Below are 19828 nucleotides of genomic sequence, written 5' to 3'. Positions count from 1 at the left end.
GTAGTTAGCTGTTGTAGCTTCTAGTTAGTTTCGCACACCATTTCCTTTAAGTGTGATAAAAGCACAACTAAGGCAGTACATCTGGACAAACCAACCTTTAAAAACTCGTGAAGCAATGAATGATATAAAAACATCTTATATCCAGGGGCAACATTAATTTCCATTCAAGAATACAAACATCCTCAGTAGCAGTCGCCCTCGTGTCCTGAAGCAAATATATTAATGCTTCATTAGTGTATTCCAGAGTTATATCCTTAAAAGACAAGACTGTGTCATCTGTCTGGGTCAGTAGGTCGATCTGTCATCACTTCATTCTCTCGTTTGCTCACAGATAAAGAAATTTCCAGGCCATGTTGCTTCTAAGTGGCTCCAACCGCTATTCCTGTCCGTTATCTGCCTCCCTGACAACCTGTATGCGTATGAGCGTCTCAGGGTTTTTCCTTTTTTCTGTATGTGTGAGCTGCTGGGTGTCTCATTACTTGGCCAGGTAGTCCCTGTTCTGTTGTGAGTTTGGAGGCTGGGGTTGGGCCACACTGTTCCTGCTGGACTCTGGTTACCATCTGACTCAGGGTCAGTTACTAATACACTTGCCCTACACTTCAACACTATTAATTAATGAACTCATCTGATCACAGAGCAGTGGCCCAGGGTGTAAAGGTTATTAGTGTGTTACAGATGGTTGCATATGAGAGTTCAAGTTACAGGCAAACACCGTAAGCGATAGGCCTCAGATGAGAAAGAGAAAGGAGGGAAAGAGAGATAGATAGATAGATAGATAGATATGGAAAGACAGAGAGAGGGAGAGAAAGATAGAGAGGAAGGACTGGCATCACTCCTCACAGAAAGAGTGAAAAAGGAGAAACCCAGTTGCCTTTGGGTGATTGCTACTTGAATATTCATATAATCAAATACAGCAGACTTGCATAAATAGTTTATTCTGCCTGGCCTATTTGGTAAATATATTTATAAAAGACAATATCACATTAGGGCATAATGAGAAACTTACTATTGTTATTTTGTTTATATATGCATATTTAGATAATTTCTCTCGGTTTTAGATTGTTTACATTGCAGCAGATACAGTTAACACAATTATATAAGCCAATAAAGTGCGCTTTAATGCTATGTGGTGCGATGTGGAGAAAATAACCACAGGAGAAAGAAATGTCTCCATTCTAAAGTAAACACCCATTCCATTATTTAATCAGTGGGTTCATAGCTAAACATACAGTATGCCATACATTTTCCCTTATTGTTTTATCATTGGCTTATAAGAAAATGAAATACTGCGCACAACTCCACCTAAAGATGCTTTACATTACATTTAGAGACAGCATGAGGCTGAGGGACATAAAGCCAAAGTACTGCTCATGTCCAAAAGCAGAATAATCAACAACAAAAAACATAGAATTCACTGTCAAGCTTCCTTCAATGAAATCCATGTTTTGAAAGGGCAGATTCTGTCAGGTCAATTAAAAATTTTAACCCGCCATTATTTTTTTTTTTACCTGCAGGAATCCTATTGTTGCGTGCATGACCAAGGAAGTCCCAGCACCTTGGACAGCGCTCGTGACGCACTTCAATGCAGCATGTCATAAATTATATATATGAGCTCTTCAGGGATTTAAAGTGGTATTTCAACAAGCCAACAGGTAAACAAATTCACAGTTTGTACTTCTTGATGTGAGACATAAAATCAGATATGATGAATAAACACAGAACTCTCTATCAGTGTTTTCTGCGACATGGTAAGCTGGTTGGACTTCAGGGTGTAGCACGTTCTGACAAACTGAACTAGGGTGTTCTTATGAAACATGCATGGCTTTGTTGTCTCTAGACGTAAACGGAGATATAGTTTCAATTACTAATTTAGCGCTTAGAGGGACTCTAAAGATGCAAGAATAAAATCATGTAGTATATTTCTAATGTTACATGTGATGTCCAATGGCACAACAAGATAGAATTGCTGCTGTACTTCAAAGGATGCTCTGTAAAAAGCATCCTCACCCACAACACCTAAGTACGGTACAGGAGCAGCTCTCAGGCTGGCAAGAAAGCTCTGGAAGAGTCAGGAAGTCAGTGCAGAGCATCATAGGAGCACAGCTGTCCTCTCTGTCAGACATCTATAACACCAGATGTCTGCGCAGGGCCAGAAGCATCATCTCTGACAGTTCACACCAGAACATAGCCTGTTCTCACTGTGGCCCTCAGGAAAGAGATATAGATCAATCCAGGCCCGCACCTCCAGATTCACCACCACATTCTACCCAAGTGCATAATAGAACACATAATAGCTGTTTTCAGTCAATTGTCAGCAATGCAATATATCTTCTCACTGTCTTACGGCTCCTTTTGTATATGTATTTATAATTTTATCTATTTGGTCTTATTTGTACTTTGCACCACAAGACCTGTCTTTAATTTCGTTGTACAAAGTAGTTTTAAGCTTCAGCTGCTGAGATAGAAGAAAATGTACATACATCAAAAACTGTTGCCTGGCTTCTTCACCAATCAAAGCTTTTGGGAAGGTGTCACTGATGTAAACAGCTGATATTAAATCTCGACTAGAGTTCACCAAAAAGCATGTGGGAGAATTTGAAGTCAAATTAGAAGAAAGTTCTTTGCACTTATGATGCTGAAATGTAGCATTTTGGCCATCAGACCAAACACTGCACATCATTACAAACATTACTGTAATGCATGGTGGTGGCAGCATCATGATGTGGGGATATTTATTTATCAGCAGGCCCTAGGAAGGCCTGTAAAGTTAGAGTATACAATGATTGCAGCAAGGCATAGGGAAATCCTGGGGTATAACCTTATTAAGTCTGAAATAGAACTGCAACTTGGGAGAAGATTTGTTTTCCAACCATACAATGAGCCTAATTGCAGAACCAAAGCTACACAGACATGGTTTAAAGACAAAAAGTTGAAGGTTATGGAGTCAGATCTGCTTTTACTTTCACACAAAAGCATTTTTAACTTTCTTTTTGACTTGTCAAAAAAGCCTAATTATATTGACAGTGATTCAGTGATCACTGAACTGAATACTTTTTGTAGGAACTGTACAAAATACAAACCACTGGTCTCAACATATAATCTACTGGCAGTTACACAGAAATGACTGGCTGTTGCAGAGCTTTGTATCCCCCTGGTGGTCATTGATATGGACTACAATCATCAGGATTTATATGCTGCATCCGACCAAAGCTGTCCTCAAGATGTTGCTGCTTTCATAATGTCCAATCTCACAGCGACACGCGTAAACAATTCTGCAGGAATAGACTATTCGATTGCCTTGAGTGCATTATTTTATATTTAACAGCTTTCAACTTAGATTTTTTTTTTTGTTACGCCAGCTGGAGGACAATAAAACATTATTACCAGCGACATGACAGAAGCTACAGAGCCGGTGATAAAACCCAAATGTATGAATAGCATCAAGTTAGCAGGTATCATCAAAAAAGACAAGCTTACTTTCAAATTAAAGCAACAAAAACTGTTCATCTTTCGGTAAACGAGGGAAAACTTCCAAAATGAACATGAATGCACATGAACACATCTATATTACAATTAATATAAGAAAAGATGCATTGAAGAAATGGCATTAACTAATGAATAGTGATGCCTTCATGCGCCACAGCCTTTATTTTGAAAACCGTCACCGGAAGAACTGCGTTGTTGTCCCAAACTTGACTGAAGCAGCCCCGGAGCGCACACAGTCTGAGGATAATCGCAGGTGGAGAGGCCGGGTAGCAATCTGCCAACAAGGGGCTACAGAAGCAGGTGTTTGATTGAGGGTTAATCCGCCTCGGTTTTATGATACAAATATATTATTTTCCTGCATCAAGGTTTGCTGTTTTTTTTTGTTTTTGTTGTTTTGTTTTTCGATGATCCACAATGCGGTCCTCGGCTTGGTCCGTCGCCCGTTGCGCTCTCATCCTCTGCACCCTCCGGCTGATTGACGGGACCAAAGTACAGCGGCAATGTGGAGAGGTGAGGCAAACAGTCGATCATCTTATTCCCCAGCCTTCATATTTATTGTTTAAACCTTCTAGGCGACAGCTGGAGTGAGTAACCAGTGACCATGGATAGAAATTGATGACACATTCATGGGATGATGTTTGGTATCACTTCCTCATTATCATTTGCAGCAAGTGGAGCAAACACACACCTTAATCACTGTTTTAAAGAGGAGTTATGGAGAAACGTCATGGAGGAGCAGGAATCTGAGATGAGGTCTGGTGTTTGTTGAACTTCACCACAGAGTGCTGTTAGTGCTGTTATCAGTTTCCTGCATGGACTGGCCTTTCCTTCCCTCTGGTCTGGTTCAACTCAGCACCTCCTCAGACCAGCCTGGCAGCACAACACCACCCAGACAGCCTCAAGATAGAGGAGCAACATTCTTCCATTATTGCCACAATCTCTGTTTTCACACTGACAAAGAGATTACTGCAGTTCAGGCCTAAGTGCTGCCAAATCACTGTGCTGCTAAGTTTCAGTTCCAGTGCAGCAAGAATACGATTGACCTGATATTTTGTCCTCAATCTAATGCATTTAGAATATTTATGATGTGAAATGAATATTGAACAGCTGCCATATCGATGATTGACCACAGCTGTTGTGGGAGTCAGAAGAGATAATTAGTGTTTAGTGTTGCACAGTTCACAACACAATCCGGTTTATTTTCCTGTTTTGTCCTAGAATTTGCTTCGTGTAGCTTCATTCCTCTTGTACGTTCATTCTCAGTGTGACTGAACTCCACCACCAGACCCACAGACATCAGGGAAAATTGTCACACACACAACAGCCTGCATGCGCTGTGGTGTCAAAATCTGGTCTGGCTCAAGGAATAACATTATGTAAACTGTCAAGAAATTAGGCCACCGTCTTCTGTTGACAGAAAGATGGAGAGGAGTTCTGCGGAGTGAAGAACATTAGGCTAATGGGTTCCACTCCAGGCCAACAGATTAAAACCATTACATGCAATAATCAAATGTCTTAAGTGTTCCTGCTTGAAATGTTGGTAAAATGACTGTTCCCAGAACAGCCTCACTGCTCTCCATCGCCGTGGAGATGGTATGTGGTCGTATCCAGGGCAGAAGAGTGGTTGGAGCTCGAGAGATAACAAGCTCTCGTGTTTTCTAAAGCCTGAGCAGGATGTGTGGGTTAATTTCAGCATTCGTATCCAGAAAGAGGTGACTCAGCGCTCTCCTTTTACGTGGAGACCCCTTGTCGTGTGATGTTTACTGACCTGGCTCTGGCCTACATTTGCTCATTGTTGGAGACCACTCCTGCTGTGGCGACTGATTTCTTATGCATATGTTTTCTGTGCCTCTTTTCTTCAGGGGACTACTACTATGAATACACAGAGTGCGACAGCAGAGGATCTCGGTGGAGAGTGGCTATTCCGCATGAGCCTGGGGCCTGCACTGGACTACCGGAGCCAGTACGTGGCACAGAGTGCAGTAAGTTGGAAATAACTGCGTCTGTGTGGGAGTGGAAAATAGTGACAGTTGATGCGTGTATGTCACCTTCTTATCAGTAGCTGGGATTTCTACTACAACTTGACTCACCCCTTTTGGACCTCTACCAACCACAGATAAAGCTGTAACCATAACCAAATACACTTGGAGCAAAACACTGCCTCATAATTTCTCTCTGATAATTTACGGCATTAAGCTGTATCATTAGTGGGTTCATGTTGTGGCCTAAAATTATTCAATGTGTCCAATGTGAGATCCAGGAGTCCTTCGACAAACACAAACAATGTGTGATCATGAGCAAATCTATCCAAACAGAGTTTATTAGTTATGAACTTTAAGACAAAAAATACAGAAAGTTTAGTAGTTTGGAATGTTCTATAGAAGTAATTCTTTACAGTAGTTGTAATGCTATTATTTTATTTTGATGGTATCAGATCTGCAAGTGAAAGATAAGTCATGGGGTTTTACCTTCATCCTTTTGTTCACTGACATCTGGTTGTAGTTAAGGTGGCTTTTTATAATGCAGGCAGGAGATAGACTTAACTCTGATGTTCTGTAAGGTGATCCTCCAAGTGTCTATCTAGAACCGTTTGCCAAGTGCAGGACAACCCAATTCTCCAATGGCTTAGTGAGATTATCACTGAGAAATCGATGCCCTTAAAGGTCTACATAGAACAGGTCACAAGTGTATTCTTTCTGAATTTTGATGGACTATTTTCTAAGATCCATTCTTCAAATATGTAAAACTGCATAAAATAGAAACTTTTAGCTGATTATAATAGTGAATCACAATGAAGAAAATAATTTTTTATTGAGGAATTTGTTAATTTACCTTCACTAAAGCAAATAAATAATTTCTTCTGCATTACTGACAGCTGTTGGATGTTCATGTTGCATACAGTGCAAAGGTAAAAATATGTCCATAGGGACAAAAGAGCTCTTTTTCACCTTTTGTTATGCTCACATTTTTGTTACTTCTTCCTCGTCAGCCTTCAACAGAATTCACAGAGTTGACACCTAATTCCTTTCATAGCTATCAAGCTATCTCACATAGTTGCGTTTATTTATATCAGCGCAGAAGTATCTGCTATATTTACAGTCAGATCATGCAAGCAAAAGCCTGTCAACACATGCTACACAAATTGCATTGCCTTTACATTCTTTTTGTGTTGGTTGCTCTGAAGCATAGAGAAAGCATCACAGTGCCATTAGACTATATCAGGTATGGCAGAAAAAGCCAGTGCTGTGCTGGCAGAAACGTCACGGCTCAGTGGAAAAAGTGCAGAGACAGACACAGTGTGAAACAGGATGTAGGATTATGTTCCTCGATCACTGGGGGTACATTACACTGAATGCAGCAGTGATTGCATGACCATTTGTCTGTTCATCTTTTAGTCTGTTTTATTTGATATGAATGCTTTTTGCAGCCGCATGCAATAGACGGGTGGGAAATGACTTATTCAGCGTGGCCTATTGTTCCTCTTCCCCTCTCTGTGTATCTCTTTCATTCGTGTCCCCAGCCTTCTCGTGCAAAGCTGGGGAGTCCTGGAGATGTCAGCTCAGGAGTGCACTCAGTGTGCAGCGGGAGCTACTCCCTCGGCAGCGGCATCCGCTTCGACCAATGGATGCCATGCCTGCTGGATTTAGTAGCTTGGCAACCTCGCAGGAAATGGTCCCACGGAGAAGACAGATTAACCTGCAACAGGTAAAGAGGCAAGACATAAATTAAATCCTGAAAGTCTGATTAGAAATGAGTCTAAATCATTTCACACCTTCTTCCTTTTGGCAGTTCTTCCTGGTGCCTCAGGGAAACTATCTGGAGTCCAAAGGGATGAATGCACGGTCTCTCTCATCCTATGCTGTGCATCTGAAGAAACAGGCTCTGTCAGCTTTGAGTACCAGTATCCAGAACAAACCTGCTGTTTTGAGTTCTTGTGAGTGTCACACATTCTTATCTTTCAGTGCAACATGCACATAATGTTATATTACTCCTAGGAAGTAGTATGCATTTGTTGGTTAGTACATATACATATCTGTTAAGTGTGTAATGTTTGTTTGAATAAGCATGTCTGTGATGTTTTATTTATTGCCGATCTAGTTGGAATATTCCAGAACATAGTCACTCCAATACCTAATCACAACACATACTGTGCTTTATTTTACAGCTGATACTGTACATCATCAAAGAGCATCTTTCCAAAAATTGTCTGTATGGACAAAAAGTCACATCAGCACAATTGATTTTTGTCTTGTGCATCAGTGGCATAAGTGTTTTATGACTCATACCGTAGAGAGGAGAGAGTTTTAATCTGACGCATACCGTTAATTTGAGTGTGTTTAGATCCAGAACGACCAGTGTCAGGAGATGGATCAGTCTGCTGATACGAAGTGGCTCAAGCTCACCAATCACGGCGAATGGCAACCCACACGGTAAATGTTCACACCGTAAAATGAGCAGCAGACACAGAGGACAGATCTCTGGCAGCTGGCCTCTGTCTTCTAAAATAAATGTATTGTGCAGCAACCAATGGTGGATACGAACAGGAAGCCTGTTAGCTCACAGAAAGAGCCTGGCATCCCTTATTATTGTCTCCAGTAACTTTCCACTGTAAAATGATTTTCTGTGTGTGCACTGTCAGCGAAAAATACATTCATTCTGCATTGTTAGGAGGAGTTTAGGGTATGTAGATTTCTGAAGTAGTATAATATTATTATATTCTCTAGATTATGGTCTTAATGCAAAAGTGGTACTTTTTTTGTGGGTTGTGTACTAATCAAATTAGACTTGATCTCAGTGTTGTCTGTTAGTTGAGTACACTGTTACCCTCTTGATGCATCTTGAATTATTACGTTGAAAAACCCCACATTAATTCATTTATGTAACACTTTGTTTTATGCAGTAAAGCATTTTCCATGAAGTTATTGCTGCCCTGCTTCCTTTTGTGGCTTTTATTTCAAATTAATCATTCTGCAGCTTTGGAAGCAATTTTCTGATGTTATATCTCATTAACTGAAACTACATAAGGTCTAGAGCCTCTGTTGTCTCTTTGTTCACACCAAACTACGGTCTTCTAGGTAAACTGAAATCTGGCACCAACATCCTTTACTGGAGGACAGGAGGCGTTCTGATGGGAGCAAAGTCGTAAAGCCTGTTTTTGCTGAAAAATGTTCAAATTGAAGGTCAGTCACATATTTTCCTTCTTTCTTCCTTGTCTCACTTTAGACAATGACTAACAGACACAGCAGTCTGGCATTTTTTGCTGTTTATTTACCTTCATGCCATCATTTCCTTCTTGCAGGTGTCGCCTACACATCCGAGTGTTTCCCATGTAAATCAGGGTCCTTTAGTCGGTGCCAGGCTCCTCCACTTGTGAACCTTGTCCTCGCGGACACGTATTCGAATCACGGAGCCAGCTCCTGCACCCCCTGTAACAGCAGCAGTTACTATGCAGGTATGGATGGGTGTGTTTTAAAGGTAATTTGATCCTACGATGAACCTGCAGAGCAACATCATGACACTGAACTTGCAGTATTGAGTGAAGCCTAATTGCAATCAGTGCTGCTCACAGTAGCACATGATACGTTCAAAGGATATAGAGAGAGTGTGTCCTATTTTCAGCCACATTAGTCGAACTTTAGAAGAAGAATCGTGCTTGTTAGCTCAGCGCTCTGAGCTTATGTGATTGTAAGAGAGCAGCAGGTTTTGGCAAATGATGTAGTGAGAATACTGTTCTTTTTGTAACCTCCTATATTGCTTACATTTTACAATTTTGTTTTCTAAAGTTTATTTATGAGGGTGAAAGCAAATGCGGTAATATTTTCTCTACAGGGATTTGCTTTAATACATCTCCGTACACAAGGAAGGAAGTGGACCAGCCCTGTTTGAGTGGCTGTACCAACTGTCCACACTCAAGATACAGTAGAAGACAGTGAATGTTATTCAGTAGAATAACCAAAATCTGTCATGCCATGAACTTATGTTGTTGATACTGTCACCAGGTCTATAAAATATAGTGTCCAGTGATGCTATAAATGCATCTAGTGTTAATGAAGACATTCAGAAGTCATTTCAAAAGGCTGGAACCTTCAGACCATGTTCCATATTTAATTAATACACCTATTTATGCATATTGTATGACCTTTGCTTTCACTGTTGTTCTTCAGCACAGGTCTTGCTAGGAACAGTCTTCTTTTAAAAGCAAACAGAAATAGAAATGATCATTTTCACTGTTTCTTTTATTCTTTGTTTCTATCGCATCTTTTCTCACACAATTGTTTGCTTCATTTGATTGTAATATAAAAGGAACCAAATGCTTCTCTGTTTCATTTGGATTCATGCGTTTTAATGATTTGGTTTGATGTCTTGATGTGAAGTGTTTTGCAATGAGAGAGGTTATTATTAATTGAAGTACTGCAGTATTTAAGGGATTCTGGGTAGGATCATAACCTATTTATTCATTCATTCATTTTCTGCTTTGCTAATGTAATTTCATCTTTCACTGTCGCTACATTTTGTTTCCAAGCTGAGGGATCAGGTGCGTGTAAGAAGAGACCTCCGTGTTCCAAGAAAGACTATTTCCAGATCCACACAGCATGTGACCATGAAGGCAAGGTGAGACAAAAGTAGCTATCTTTAAATTAATACCCGGAGGAAAGTCATGCTGTAATCACAGTTTGTGCTCTGCTTCACCACTCTATTCATACATCTCTGTGAAATTTCAGACGCAGGTCATATATAAGTGGATTGAGCCTAAGATCTGCCTTGAGGGTGTGACTGGAGCCGAGATGCTACCTCCGGGTGGAGAACGAGAGCCCTGCCCCCCTGTAACCCTGGTTTCTATAACAATGACACAGCCATCTGCTCACCTTGCCCACCTGGGACGTATTCCGATGGGATGAAACGTACTGAAAACTCTGTTTTTATCATACATTCCTCCATGCCGTTTTTTCTTCCTTACTGTTTTTTTCTTTTGCTTACTGTGTTTTTCATTGTGTTTGTCTCGCAGCGTGTCAGCAGTGTCCTGCAGGCACGGAGCCCACCTTAGGTTATGAGTATAAATGGTGGAATATTCTTCCATCTAACATGAAGACCTCCTGTTTCAATGTGGGAAACTCCAAATGTGACAGCATGAATGGTGGGTGCTTTCGGGATGATGTTTCCAGTAGTTGTTTCTCTCTTTATTCTGCTGTTTTGTACATGATGAGAGGCCAATGCTTCACTCATATATGAAGGATAATCATGAAACTTGCCCTTGCAAAAGCAAATGTATCCAGCAGATTTGTGGCAAGTTTGTTGGTGATTTACAGCAAAGGTATTAAGTTTGCCAAAGAATGATGTTCTCAAATTTGGTAATGTTGGCATACTTTCAGCAGCATTCTGGCTACAAGGAGAAGTTACTGGCAAACATGCTCACTGTTGGTTCACTTTTACTTCTTGTAATCTTCTGTGTGCCACAGACAACATGGTCTAGTAATGTTTTCTGACCGTTGTAATCAACCTCTGGAAATGTTGCCGCAAATTTGCAGGAATATCATGTTTTATCTATTAGTTACTCTGCCAAGGAATGTGGGGAGTTATGCGACGATCAGCATTGGTTTGTCTGTTTGTTCTGTCTGCAACATTACTCAAAAATGGATTTAGATGAAATTTTCAGGGAAGGTCAGAAATGACACAAGGAGCAATTGATTACATTTTGGCAGTGATGGCGGCTTGTAGTCTGGATCCATTTGTTAAAGATTCTGTATCATTGTGAGACGGGCATGCCATCACTGTAACTATGACAACTGAGCACCACATCAGCTGCCTGCTGACGATCAAATGATTGCGCTCCCACTACCAAATTGACCACTGCACAAATTTTTGGAAAGATTTCATATGTTAAGTCATACAACGACTGATCAGCTTTCTGTGGATTTCTGGCTTACTTTATGGAAAACATCTGGCAGAAATATTCACTGTTTGCAACAAATTTGAAGCAAAATAAAATTTTTAGTTTTTTAAAATAAATTCTTAAAACACAACAACAGGAGACAGTTGTGGGTGTCGAACTTGCTGGTCAGCTGTTCTCCTTGTGCCTGCGTGGGTTCCTCTGAGTACTCTGGCTTCCTCCTATAGTTTAAGTTAGAACATGCTTCTAAATTGACCACAAGTGTCAATGTGAGCATGATTGGGTGTATGTTTTTTTGTATTTGCCTTGTGATTAGACTGGCAATCTATCCAGGGTTGTCTAGAATCCAGCCCCCAGTGATCCTATGAGGGATAAAGTAGATATACGGTAGTTTAGTGGTTTAAATTTTCTACAAAGTAGTCCACCGCTAATTTGCATGCGACAATACCAACCTTGCTGCAGATCTGCAGCAGCTTTGACAAAGGTTAACCACAAATGTTTATCAGAAACTTGAAACTCTTGCAAGGCACCATCTGTGACAGTTTAATGTAGAAAAAACAAACAAAATGTGCATATGAGCTTTGCTAAAGCTCATTAATAGGCTAATTATCTGGAAAACAGGAGAAAACAGCCTCAAAGTAAATTACAATATGCATTTCAATTAGCATGTTGCATTTTGTAGCTGTTCTCCCTTTTCCTAGTGTTTTTAAAACAAGTTATACTTACACAGATACCGTTACCCTTCTAATCCAATAATATAATGCAAAATTATTCCTTTGATGTAAATTGAGATTAAAATCACTTCATTTTTACCTGAATGCATTATATTTCTTGAGCTGTTTGAGTGATGTGGGTTTGTCCTGTCCCTCAGGCTGGGAGTGGCAGGTGATTACATCCAAAGTGGAGCAGGAAGCTCAGATAATGACTATCTCATCCTCAACATCCATGTTCCTGGCTTCAAGTAAGTGCAGTCACGTTGAGTTTTCATTTGCGATCACTCTTGTCACTGAGCTGCCTGTTTCTTTCTGCTGCGAGTAATTCCACTCCTCTCTGTTTCACATTTTTCCTGCCTTCATCGGCTGTCAGGCTCCCGACATCAGTGTCGAGCCATTCAGCGACGGAATTTGGTCGCATCACTTTTGAATTTGAAACTTCATGCGTAGCCGACTGTGAGCTCTACTTCATGATGGTGAGAGTTTTGCTTTGTTTTTGTTTGCTGCTGTGTACTATTTACATGTTTAGGGGAGAAATCTGATGAATAAATCCCTTTAGGATGTGAACAGGAAGAGCACTACGGTGGTGGAGTCATGGGAGAGAACGAAGACCAGACAGACCTACACACACGGTCATGACGAAGAACGCTTCGGTTTTCCTACACATGGGCTTTCCAGAGAACTAACCAGCCTTCCGATGTAAGTAGAGATACACACTTAGATGTTGACTACTTTTCAACTTCACATTCTGTCAGCATCTTTAACTTATTGTGATGTCCTTGGCACTGATTTTCCTTCCATAAAGTCACATCTACTTTGACGATGTAAATTTACAATCACTGTTTAAATATCAATATAATGGGTTCATAAAACAAACTATGATCTGCAGAAGGAAGACATCTTATCTCTCTCCATGTGAAGATTAAACCCCTAAAAACTCATCTTTGGCTATCAAGCTTACGTATTTACAAGTTTTTTCCACAACATCTCACCTATGATTCTGCTCACACACTGTAAAACTATGACACATAGTGGCAAGTTGTAACATTGGAGTAGTTCAGCCATATCTGCTTTAATCTGAAACTGATTCTGAAGAAGAGTAGTTACATGGAAAGCCCCACTTCGTAAGCTGACTTTATCAGTTTGTTATTTATGAAACCATGTCCATCCAAATCCGTGTTTAAAGCAGAACTGCTCAGCGGTGGCATTGACTACCTATAAAACCTCCATTTGAACATGTTAACTAGGATAAAAACCCGATTTTCATCAAGGAAATCCTTAAACTGTACATGTTTGTTTATGTTATGTTGTAATTTATGCAGTAGCTGATGGTATGTGCAATGACCGGTTGAACTGTGATTCCACTGACGCAGCATTTGCCTCTAAAAAACTTCATATGATCCGGAAACCTGACATGCCCTCTGGGTGAACTTTTTTTTCTTTCCTTCATCTTAGGTCCATAAAAACTAACAAGCTTTAAAAACTTCCTGACAGCTTTATCATCCTCGTTCAGCTGCAAAAATCTACTCCACACTAGGTTCACCAAACACTCCCTTTCTGTTTGGTTTCAGATATAATATAATTTTCAGTGTTTAAACTGAGCTACAAACCAAACAAGCTACTTTATCACCGTGCCCATACAGTATCTTGCATAATTTGTGAACAGTGGAGAAAAGATGTCTTTTATGAGCAGGAATCCTAGGCAGTCGTACAGGTGCAGCTTGACACATTAGCCAACTCTTTTAAATCATCTATTTATTTAGAATGTGGGAAATTAAAATGAGGGAAATGCATCTTTTTCTGCAAAGCACAGATGCTGCATGTGTAGGGGTTGGTGTTAAAGCTTCTGCAAAAATATTTAAATTGATTATTGAAATATTTAGATTTTCATAAATCTTCTTAAACTTTGCAGGACATAAAGTTCACTCTGTATGTCTTTTCCCTTCAGATGCGTCAGTATGTTCAATGACGTGGCGCGAATCTACTCCATCTCGGTAACTAATGCGGTGGATGGCGTGTCCTCTGGGTGTCGGGTTTGTGCCCTCAGCACCCAGCCCTCCAGCTCCACTTGTGTGCCATGTCCCACCTGGACATTACATCGACACACTCACCAGCCAGTGCTCAGAGTGTCCACGCAAACACATACCTCGTCTCTCACGCTGCTCGAGCGCTGACGCCTGCAAACCCTGTGGACCTGCCAGCAGGAGCGACAAGGTTTGCTGTTGCTGGGAAAGGAATAAAGTTCGTCCTTGTGTTTAATGCCTCTTTATACAATCCACCATATGGCTGTGTTTGTGTTTTCCAGGACCACAGTCTGTGCTACAGTGACTGTCACTTCACTCACACCGACGGCAATGCCACTCTCACTTTTGACTTCAGCCTCCTCGGCTCTGTGGGGACGCTGATGAACGGTCCGAGCTTTACCTCCAAAGGAACCAAATACTTCCACCAGTTCAATATCAGTCTGTGTGGAGGACAGGTGTGCAAAGATGGAAGTTGGCATATGCAGAAATTCCAATCATTTTAAAGGTTTTAGTGCACAAATGGAATGCCCTTGCTATTGGCTCTGGTTTCTTTATTTAAGGATCAGTTGGCAGTATGCACGGATAATGTGACAGACCTATCCATCGCCGACTCCCAGAGAGAGAAAGGGGAAGGGCCCAGCGCTGTCAAGACCTTCATCTGTCAGTCGACAATAATCCCAGCCAGTGGACGAGGCTTCCGCACGGCGCTCTCCTCGCAGTCCATTAACCTGGCTGACACATTCCTTGGTTAGTGACATGCAGAAGATAGTGAACTGAATGTTTGATTTTTTTTTTTTTTAACTACACTTCTGTTTTTGCTTGAAAAGATATAATGAAAAGTAAAAGGTCTGTTCTTCTGTGGTCATGTTGAGCTTTCATTGTTAAATTCATGTTTGATTGAACATGCACATCATAATAAATATTTATCTTTGTATGTTATTAAGGAGCCACTGTTAATGATACTCTTGATGGAATAAGGGTCACACCAGAGATGTATCCCAAGACCTCCAAGAAAGTCCCTGATATCAACTTCTTCTACAGGTATATCTATAATTTCAGACATTTTTCAAGTTAAAAAAACAACAACATAGCTGTGTGGTAAGGTTCTTACTGCCTGTGTTTTTGTTGCTAAGGTCTTTGGAGGTGACCTCCTCTTGCCAGTCTGGTCGGAGCGCTGTGGTGACACTTCGCTGTAACCCAGAGAAGAGCACTAAAGGAGAGCTCTCAGTTCCCAGGTATTCTAGCACTGTCTTGGCTTGTGGTCAGTTTTACTAATATTACACCATAGTTTTTATCTATACTGTGACAGGGTGTAAAGTAACAAATTCTGCCTTTGGATATTTCAGTCAGTGCCCGGCAGGAACCTGTGACGGCTGCACCTTTAACTTCTTATGGGAGAGCTCTGGGGCTTGTCCTACATGCACAGAGAGAGACTACCATCAGATAGAGGGAGTCTGCAAGGGAGGACACCAGGTGGGCGAAGAATTTATTTGCTAAGTGCGGGGAAACGTTTGTTGTGGCTCTTTACTAAAGCACACTGACTTTGAAATAAGACAATATGCTGACTTTCAGCTTTAATTTACCACCATTTACACCCACATCCAGTGGACTGTGCAGAAATTAAATCCTATTATATATCCAGCCAAGCATAACAGCCGTTAAAATTCCAGCACTGTTCTCCTAATATGGATGCTAACACACTTAAAACTGAAAGCATTTTAGCAGTCTCTGTTTCAGTTGAAATGCAACCAAAACCACAAAAACACTTCACAGCCCAAATACTTCTGGCAAATGTTAAGGTGCATGTCTCAGTGTCTGTTCTGTCCCGTTTTTATTTAAAGCTATATGTGTTTGCTTATCCTCAGGACTTGCTGTATGTGTGGACTGAACCTAAGCTGTGCATGGGAGGTGTCGCCTTGCCTGAAAAGAAAACATTGCCATGTGAAGGAATGGAGTTCTGGGTACGGCTTGGTGCAGGCGTGGGAGCTTTCACTGCAGTGCTGCTCGTCTCCCTCACCTGCTACTTCTGGAAGAAGAACAAACGGTACCATTAGATTTCCCCTTTCTGCCTCCTTCCATGTTTTTTCTTCCTCCTTCATTCCACCTTAATTCCTCTTCATCTCCTGCCTTATTGTTCTCCTCTCTCTAAACATCATCCTCTTTGTCTTAACTTTAGTTTTCCCCTCTTTTGTTTGTGCTTCTTTACTCATTTTTCTGCCTCCGCACTGCTGACAGCTGCAGTGGGAGACGATATGTTTTCAGGTTGTCTGCTCATCCATCCCTCCATCTGTCTGTTTGTCTTATTCTCATCAAAAGTGATATCTCGCCATGAATTTCTTTAATTTTGAAAAAAAATATGCCTACTTGGACTCTAAAAAGATGAGAATGTGTTTTTGACTGTAACACAGCTTGTGAATGTGAACACATGGAGGGAATTTCTTTAAATTTTGCGTCGTTCACATGAAATTAGCGATGAACTCATTCGATTTTGGGGGTCTAAGGTCACTTTAGCCTCATGAAGCACTTTTTTGGCCTTTAAGTCAACAACTCATTGGTTAATTATGACAAAACTTCACACAGATGTCCAACAGGATAAAATGAGGACATTTTATATCCAGAAGATCATAGGTCGACTTCACTGTAAACTCAGTGTTCTGCAAAAAAGCACTTTTCTGGTGAATATTTAGCACCGAGACAGAGGGACAGATGGAGAGATGGATGTAAACTGCAACTTAAATGGTTAATGGAAGCACTAAACTGCTAGGCAGTCGTTCTATTTCTCTAACCTCATCTTCTCCTTTCCTCTTTTTCTAGTTTCTCTCTTCCTCTCCTCCATATTCATGCTTCATCGTGTCCCAGTTTTTATCAACATTCACGTGGACATTACACATCTGCTTGTATATTCCTGCCGTATTGATTCTGTCGCTTGTCTCTGCTAGGTTGGAGTACAAGTACTCGCGTTTGGTGATGTCTGCTAATAAGGAGTGTGAAATGCCAGTGGCTGACAGCTGTGCCGTGATGGAGGGAGAGAATGAGGGAGACATGGAGGATGAAGTCGTTTACACAAAACCGTCTCTACTCGGCAAACTCAAAGCCATAGCATCCAAGGTAGGAGTTTACAGCATCAATGTGCTGTTAAAGGAGGAAAATCTCTCTGTGCTGAAAGGTTCTAAAATAAATGTGTTTGCTTCTGGTTTCAGGGAAATGGAGAGAACTACGAAAATGTGCAGCTTAACTCATCTCATTCGAAAGCACTCGTGTGGAGCTAGGACGGCGGTGAAGTGAGCGAGGGGAGAAATCGGACCCTCATGAGGCTTTTCCACTGAGTGACCCCTTTAACAAACCACCCCCTTTATGAGCTTTGGTACCTGGAATACCAACTGTGTGTACAGACACACATACACAGACACACATTATGCTACTAGAGCCAGGTTCAGAGACGTCACGCAAACACGGTGGCCTTAAAGCTCGGTACGACAGAGCCGTCCAAATCGAAGCATAGTACTGTGAAGCAGGTGTGTGTGTGTGACAGACACTTCCTGATCTTTTTCTGATCCAAACTGATGTCAGAAAAGGTTGTTAGAAGAGCTCAGGGTAAGACAAGGACCTATACGAGATGTTGTCTTTTGGTTATATTTATTTGACACTGTGTATTTGTTACACAGCTGTGGTGTATTTTGCCATCAGGCTCACCTTGGTTAGTGTGTTTCCATCTACCATAAACATGTACACAGATTAGTATGCTCTGGTCATGTAAAACCCAAATGTTCTAATCTGTTTTTTTTTTTTTTTTTTTTGCCGTGCTGAAATCTTTGTACAGAAATTAGATCTGCCAACCACCTGAACATGAACATGCCATGTTATGCTGTTGAGGTTGTGATGTTGACTGTCGATGTACGTCAAATAAATTATGATGTATTTATGTAGAAGCGAACTCAGTTTGATTGATTAACTTGTCAACTGACGCTTTAGAGAAATCCACTCAAGGGCTTAGAGAAAGAGAGGTGTGACTAGCATTGAAGGTGAAAAAAGAAAGACTGAAAGCAAAGTAATTTAATTCTTAATTATTTCTGAATGTAATACTCAAATTTGTTTCTTTTGCTTGGAACCAAAAGTGTACTAGTCACTCCTGACCATCCAGAGAACTACATGCAGTTTTTTTTTTCTAATGATAATTACAGTTGTACATTCATTCAAACAGGGTATAGGCTTTCCTTTCGGGGGGAAAAAAGCACTTTATTTCTCATGCTGATAAAGATGTTGCTTTGCCTGAATCATAAGGCCAAGAACTAGTCATCATAATGGTTTCTGATCCACATAAGATGACAAAATACATGTCATCCATTATGAATACAAAATGCAAAACTCATCCTGACATATATTTACACGTCAGACACATAAAGTACCATTAACATTAAATTACTATTGTGTGTCCTAATTCCTAATTAATGGTGTGGATGAATGGATGATCTCAATTTCTTTGAGCTTGCTTGAAGGATGGATGACGCTTTCATAATTTTTGGCTCATGAGATCTCATTTCTGTTAAACAAAAAGGATTTAACATCTTTGCTACTTTGGGACAGGACAGTTTTGAAAGGTTCCAATTTTTAGGGAGCACTTTGATCTAGTGGCATCTAGCGGTGAGGTTGAAGATTGCAACCAAAAGAATACCCCTGCCCTTCATCCTCCAAGTTGGTAGTGTGTAGGAAAACCTAAGGTGGCTGCTAAAAATACAAAAGGTCTCTCTAGAGCCAGTGCTTTGTTTGTCTATTCTTCACTGCTGTAGAAACATTTCCAACTCTATGCAAGAGGACCCACCTCCTCTGAAGATATAAAGGGCTCATTCTAAGGTCTGAGGTAAAAAATAAACATCAGAATGATTCATTTTTGAGTGATTATACACCAGTGAAAACAAAATTATGAATATAATATTCAATTTCTGTGAATAGAGACTGAACCTTCAAATTGTAGTGGTGGAATGAATGTCCAAAGATTTGTGTTTTTGTGACCCAAATCCTTCAACAATTCAAATCTCACTTTACTAAGAAAACTATTTCCTCAAACTGGCCAGCTTTCGCCAAAAAAAGACTTAACCCCCGATATAAAATCCTACTGCACAACAGTTTAGCATTATTTTGACATGATGTATTGCCTTCAAATTGATCATAACACAGGTCACCAGCAGTACAAGTGATACTTTTTAGGGAGTTTCTTGTATCTGAAAACTTGTGACCTCAAGTTAATGGTGAAAACAACATATATTTGTCCTGCAAACACTGAAAACTCACAGTGACTCAGCCAGCCAGTGTCACAGTGTGAGTTCCTGATACACAGCCTGAGAATGTTATTCCTCATATAGCTTACATCAGAAAATATTTTCAGTGTGTGAATGTTTTCTCAATTAAATTATAGAAAAAAATCAAAACAACAAACAAGCATCAGCAGACTGTGACTAGTTTAACTTTAGGCTCTCACTTCCGAGTCCTAACAGCACTTTAAATCTGAATATTTTGATGACAATAAAAAAATCAGTCAGATTAAAAAAAGTGAGACTCTCTCTTATTTTCCCTTTGCCACACTGTGGCTTCAGTTTATTTTAAATCTATTTGAAAAAAAAAAGCCAATTTTGAGGCTGTCTTCTTTGGAGGGGAGGGGTTTGCTAACATCACAATATGTCAATTTATATTACTCAGTTTTTTTCCAAACTGGTTGCCTC

General features: G+C 40.4%; 1 protein-coding gene across 1 annotated transcript; it reads left to right on the top strand.

The window, feature by feature from the left end:
* The first annotated feature begins 3689 nt into the window (after positions 1 to 3689).
* Positions 3690 to 18040, top strand: elapor2a (endosome-lysosome associated apoptosis and autophagy regulator family member 2a). The gene is given in 35 exon segments (XM_051952332.1): positions 3690 to 3997; positions 5349 to 5468; positions 7007 to 7027; positions 7030 to 7065; positions 7068 to 7109; positions 7112 to 7191; positions 7276 to 7309; positions 7312 to 7420; position 7528; positions 7828 to 7903; positions 7906 to 7922; positions 8567 to 8666; positions 8786 to 8836; positions 8839 to 8873; positions 8875 to 8938; positions 10010 to 10098; positions 10209 to 10302; positions 10305 to 10388; positions 10493 to 10625; positions 11141 to 11145; positions 12254 to 12335; positions 12461 to 12563; positions 12647 to 12718; positions 12720 to 12743; positions 12745 to 12799; positions 14050 to 14168; positions 14170 to 14301; positions 14393 to 14566; positions 14672 to 14858; positions 15056 to 15152; positions 15245 to 15346; positions 15458 to 15584; positions 15977 to 16155; positions 17051 to 17219; positions 17312 to 18040. Coding segments are annotated over 35 exon segments (2979 nt in total). The 5' UTR covers positions 3690 to 3900; the 3' UTR covers positions 17381 to 18040.
* Positions 18041 to 19828: the final 1788 nt, after the last annotated feature.

The sequence above is a fragment of the Acanthochromis polyacanthus genome, chromosome 8, assembly GCF_021347895.1.
Source record: "Acanthochromis polyacanthus isolate Apoly-LR-REF ecotype Palm Island chromosome 8, KAUST_Apoly_ChrSc, whole genome shotgun sequence".
NCBI lineage: Eukaryota > Metazoa > Chordata > Actinopteri > Pomacentridae > Acanthochromis > Acanthochromis polyacanthus.
Note: the sequence above shows the minus strand (reverse complement) of the source record. Positions and strands in the feature narration are given on the sequence as shown.